The sequence below is a fragment of the Lottia gigantea genome, assembly GCF_000327385.1.
Source record: "Lottia gigantea unplaced genomic scaffold LOTGIsca_124, whole genome shotgun sequence".
NCBI classification, from domain to species: domain Eukaryota; kingdom Metazoa; phylum Mollusca; class Gastropoda; family Lottiidae; genus Lottia; species Lottia gigantea.
Genome location: NW_008707309.1, coordinates 457,120 through 463,142, shown reverse-complemented (window position 1 = coordinate 463,142; position 6,023 = coordinate 457,120). Strand labels below are relative to the sequence as shown.

General features: G+C 30.5%; 1 protein-coding gene across 1 annotated transcript in view; it reads right to left on the bottom strand.

Annotated features, from left to right (window-relative positions):
* The window catches only part of LOTGIDRAFT_138310 (hypothetical protein), a gene marked incomplete at both ends in the record, with an annotated part of 13,641 nt that extends 10,913 nt beyond the window's left edge, over window positions 1–2,728 (bottom strand). The window contains 2 exons of the mRNA XM_009048559.1: window positions 1,817–1,988; window positions 2,592–2,728. Coding sequence (XP_009046807.1) covers window positions 1,817–1,988; window positions 2,592–2,728 — 309 coding nt within the window. The remainder of the gene's footprint in view (window positions 1–1,816; window positions 1,989–2,591) is intronic.
* Between the last annotated feature and the right edge of the window lie 3,295 nt (window positions 2,729–6,023).

Here is a 6,023-nt window from a genome sequence, read left to right as displayed (position 1 = left end):
CTTGATATAAGTTGTAATAACTTGATATAAGCTTGATATAAGTTGCAATAGCTTGATATAAGTTGTAATAACTTGATATAAGCTTGATATAAGTTGTAATAGCTTGATATAAGCTTGATATAAGTTGTAATAGCTTGATATAAGTTGTAATAACTTGATATAAGTTGTAATAGCTTGATATAAGTTGTAATAGCTTGATATAAGTGGTAATAGCTTGATATAAGTTGTAATAGCTTGATATAAGCTTGATATAAGTTGCAATAGCTTGATATAAGTTGCAATAGCTTGATATAAGTTGTAATAGCTTGATATAAGTTGCAATAGCTTGATATAAGCTTGATATAAGTTGTAATAACTTGATATAAGTTGCAATAGCTTGATATAAGTTGCAATAGCTTGATATAAGCTTGATATAAGTTGCAATAGCTTGATATAAGTTGCAATAGCTTGATATAAGTTGTAATAGCTTGATATAAGTTGTAATAGCTTGATATAAGTTGCAATAGCTTGATATAAGTTGTAATAACTTGATATAAGCTTGATATAAGTTGTTATAGCTTGATATAAGTTGTAATAGCTTGATATAAGTTGCAATAGCTTGATATAAGTTGCAATAGCTTGATATAAGCTTGATATAAGTTCTAATAACTTGATATAAGTTGCAATAGCTTGATATAAGTTGCAATAGCTTGATATAAGTTGTAATAGCTTGATATAAGTTGTAATAACTTGATATAAGCTTGATATAAGTTGCAATAGCTTGATATAAGTTGCAATAGCTTGATATAAGTTGCAATAGCTTGATATAAGTTGTACTAGCTTGATATAAGTTGCAATAGCTTGATATAAGTTGTAATAGCTTGATATAAGCTTGATATAAGTTGTAATAGCTTGATATAAGTTGCAATAGCTTGATATAAGTTGCAATAGCTTGATATAAGTTGCAATAGCTTGATATAAGTTGCAATAGCTTGATATAAGTTGCAATAGCTTGATATAAGTTGCAATAGCTTGATATAAGTTGTAATAACTTGATATAACCTTGATATAAGTTGCAATAGCTTGATATAAGTTGCAATAGCTTGATATAAGTTGCAATAGCTTGATATAAGTTGCAATAGCTTGATATAAGTTGTAATAACTTGATATAAGCTTGATATAAGTTGCAATAGCTTGATATAAGTTGCAATAGCTTGATATAAGTTGCAATAGCTTGATATAAGTTGCAATAGCTTGATATAAGTTGTAATAGCTTGATATAAGTTGTAATAGCTTGATATAAGTTGTAATAGCTTGATATAAGCTTGATATAAGTTGTAATAGCTTGATATAAGTTGTAATAGCTTGACGTTGTTCGTAATAGCTTGACATTATTCGTAATAGCTTGCCACTGTTCGTAATATCTTGACATAGGTCGTGATAGCTTGACATAGGTGGACAAAGCTATACGTTTTTCGTGATAGCTTGACACTGATCGTAATGGCTTGACATTGTTCGTAATGGCTTGACATTGCTCGTAATAACTTGTCATTATTCGTTATAACTTGACATTCTTCGTAATAACTTGACATTTTTCGTAATAACTTGACATTCTTCGTAATAGCTTGACATTTTTCGTAATAACTTGACATTGTTCGTAATAGCTTGACATTGTTCGTAATACCTTGACATTCTTCGTAATAACTTGACATTTTTCGTAATAGTTTGACATTTTTCGTAATAGCTTGACATTGTTCGTAATACCTTGACATAAGTCGTGATAGCTTGAAACTGATCGTAATACCTGAACACATTGTTAAGATGGTATAAAACATACCGCGGTTGAGATCTTGTTGGCCACGATACCATAATCATTGAGATACAACTTGGTGACCGAATCCAACTTCTTCACTTCTCTAAACATCCATTCTGTGATATCAGGGTCATGTAGTTTCTCCTCGTAAAAATGAAGATGAAGGTTCTCATTCTCCACATCCCAATGCTGAAAACTAAAATAAAATAAAGGTAAAATATCCATTACTATGTACGACTTTTACTCTAGATTTTACATGCTTTGGACGAGATTTTGATTAACGGAATTGTCTTGCTTGTACAGTTTTGTATTTAGTCCTTATCCAAAGACTTTACTGGTATTGGGCTTCACTAGAAAGTGTAACTGTGGCTAGTTCCACATCTCAATGCTGAAATCTGAAAAATAAAGGTGAAATATTATATTGGCTTGAGGCTCTTGAGTCAATGTCCAAAGACTTCATCAAAATCTAGCTCCACTTGTAGTAGAACTGTGGCGCGTGTCCACATCCCAAAGCTAAAAACTGAAAAAATAGAGGGGTAAAAAATGTTATATTAAAATCTCTCTGCCCTTGAGTCTCAGACCAAAGACATTGTAGAATTTAAGCTTCGTCATAACCTCTAAAGCTCATGTCTTTAAAGACGAGCTCCACAAGAAGTAGAACTGTGAAGGGTGTCCAAATCCCAAAGGTTTTGGTTGAAAAAGGCCTCGTGGTAATCGCGCCGTCCAGTAGTCATCTACCTATTGTCGATACCAAGCTAGTCATAGAGCTGCACCAGGTGTAACATATGATCTCACTTACCTGCCTTTGAAGGTGGATGTCATATCTTGGGCATGTTTAGGAAGAAGTGGTCTGATCTGTGATCCATTCATGTGTCTCTGCCACCATGGCACCACTTTAGGCCCTCCCCAGAATATATTGTGCCCTCTGAGTTTTATTCTACAAATCACACGTCATACTTTAAAAAGTAATGCAAGGTCAAACAACGGCTACATGTATTACATAATGATGATAGACAATAAAACAAAAATCTGACAATAATTCCATGTTATCTGTGTTGAACTTCGATAGTGATATCAAGAGTTGCATCGAATAGCACTATGAAGGATTTATGGTTGCCTCACCAAGTTATTATGTGAATCTTCTAAGGTGATGCCAGGTAAAATATCGAATGACGTAACATGTTAATATGCGGGCTTTCCAACGATGATGCAGATCTACTATAAAAGCAATACCAAGGGACATTACAAGTAATGTGATACCCACATTCAGTAATGCGTTAATATATAGACTATCCAGGCCAGGGATGATGCCTACGGTGTCAAGATCTTCCAAAAAACTGAATAAAACACCTTGTTAAATACTAAGTAACATTCCGGAGATACATATACCGCATACAGTTCTTACTTTATATTACAAACTATCCAAAGATGATGCCCCTGTGTCAAGACCATCTAAAAAGAAGTTAAATAAGTCGTCTACTTACCCTTTAGCTAATAATGAATCCACGGCATGTTTAACAGGTAGTACGTAAAATTTACCCTGGAACAGAAAGATAAATTCTGGTTATGCTTAATCCTAGATTTTTAATATACCCGCCTGTTAACTTCTAGAAATTCTTTTTCATTCATTATCCCTTAAGAATGTAATACTCCATTTCATTATCCCATAAGAATATAATACTCCATTTCATTATCTCATAAGAATATAATACCCCATTTCATTATCCTATAAGAATGTAATACTCCATTTCATTATCCTATAAGAATGTAATACTCCATTTCATTATCCCATAAGAATATAATACTCCATTTCATTATCTCATAAGAATATAATACCCCATTTCATTATCCTATAAGAATGTAATACTCCATTTCATTATCCTATAAGAATGTAATACCCCATTTCATTATCTCATAAGAATATAATACTCCATTTCATTATCCCATAAGAATATAATACCCCATTTCATTATCCTATAAGAATGTAATACTCCATTTCATTATCCTATAAGAATATAATACCCCATTTCATTATCCCATAAGAATATAATACTCCATTTCATTATCCTATAAGAATATAATACTCCATTTCATTATCCTATAAGAATATAATACTCCATTTCATTATCTCATAAGAATATAATACCCCATTTCATTATCCTATAAGAATGTAATACCCCATTTCATTATCCCATAAGAACGTAATACTCCATTTCATCATCACATAAGAATGTAATACTCCATTTCATCATCACATAAGAACATAATACTCCATTTCATTATCCTCTAAGAATATAATACCCCATTTCATTATTCTATAAGAATGTAATACTCCATTTCATTATCCCATAAGAACGTAATACTCCATTTCATCATCACATAAGAATGTAATACTCCATTTCATCATCACATAAGAATATAATACTCCATTTCATTATCCTATAAGAATGTAATACCCCATTTCATTATCCTATAAGAATGTAATACTCCATTTCATTATCCTATAAGAATGTAATACTCCATTTCATTATCTCATAAGAATATAATACCCCATTTCATTATCCTATAAGAATGTAATACTCCATTTCATTATCTCATAAGAATATAATACCCCATTTCATTATCCCATAAGAATATAATACCCCATTTCATTATCCTATAAGAATGTAATACTCCATTTCATTATCTCATAAGAATGTAATACCCCATTTCATTATCCTATAAGAATATAATACCCCATTTCATTATCCTATAAGAATGTAATATCCCATTTCATTATCCTATAAGAATGTAATATCCCATTTCATTATCCCATAAGAACGTAATACTCCATTTCATTATCCTATAAGAATGTAATACTCCATTTCATTATCTCATAAGAATGTAATACTCCATTTCATTATCTCATAAGAATGTAATACCCCATTTCATTATCCTATAAGAATGTAATACTCCATTTCATTATCCTATAAGAATGTAATACTCCATTTCATTATCACATAAGAATGTAATACTCCATTTCATTATCCTATAAGAATGTAATACTCCATTTCATTATCTCATAAGAATATAATACTCCATTTCATTATCTCATAAGAATGTAATACTCCATTTCATTATCCTATAAGAATGTAATACTCCATTTCATTATCCTATAAGAATGTAATACCCCATTTCATTATCTCATAAGAATATAATACTCCATTTCATTATCCCATAAGAATATAATACCCCATTTCATTATCCTATAAGAATGTAATACCCCATTTCATTATCCTATAAGAATGTAATACTCCATTTCATTATCCCATAAGAACGTAATACTCCATTTCATCATCACATAAGAATATAATACCCCATTTCATTATCCTATAAGAACGTAATACTCCATTTCATTATCCCATAAGAACGTAATACTCCAATTCATTATCCCATAAGAACGTAATACTCCAATTCATTATCCCATAAGAACATAATACTCCATTTCATTATCCCATAAGAACGTAATACTCCATTTCATTATCCTATAAGAATGTAATACTCCATTTCATTATCCTATAAGAATGTAATATCCCATTTCATCATCACATAAGAATATAATACCCCATTTCATTATCCTATAAGAATGTAATACTCCATTTCATTATCCTATAAGAATGTAATACTCCATTTCATTATCCCATAAGAATATAATACTCCATTTCATTATCCTATAAGAATATAATACCCCATTTCATTATCCTATAAGAATGTAATACTCCATTTCATTATCCTATAAGAATATAATACCCCATTTCATTATCCTATAAGAATATAATACCCCATTTCATTATCCCATAAGAACGTAATACTCCAATTCATTATCCCATAAGAACGTAATACTCCAATTCATTATCCCATAAGAACATAATACTCCATTTCATTATCCCATAAGAACGTAATACTCCATTTCATTATCCTATAAGAATGTAATACTCCATTTCATTATCCTATAAGAATGTAATATCCCATTTCATCATCACATAAGAATATAATACCCCATTTCATTATCCCATAAGAATATAATACTCCATTTCATTATCCTATAAGAATGTAATACTCCATTTCATTATCTCATAAGAATGTAATACTCCATTTCATTATCTCATAAGAATATAATACTCCATTTCATTATCCTATAAGAATGTAATACTCCATTTCATTATCCCATAAGAACGTAATACTCCATTTC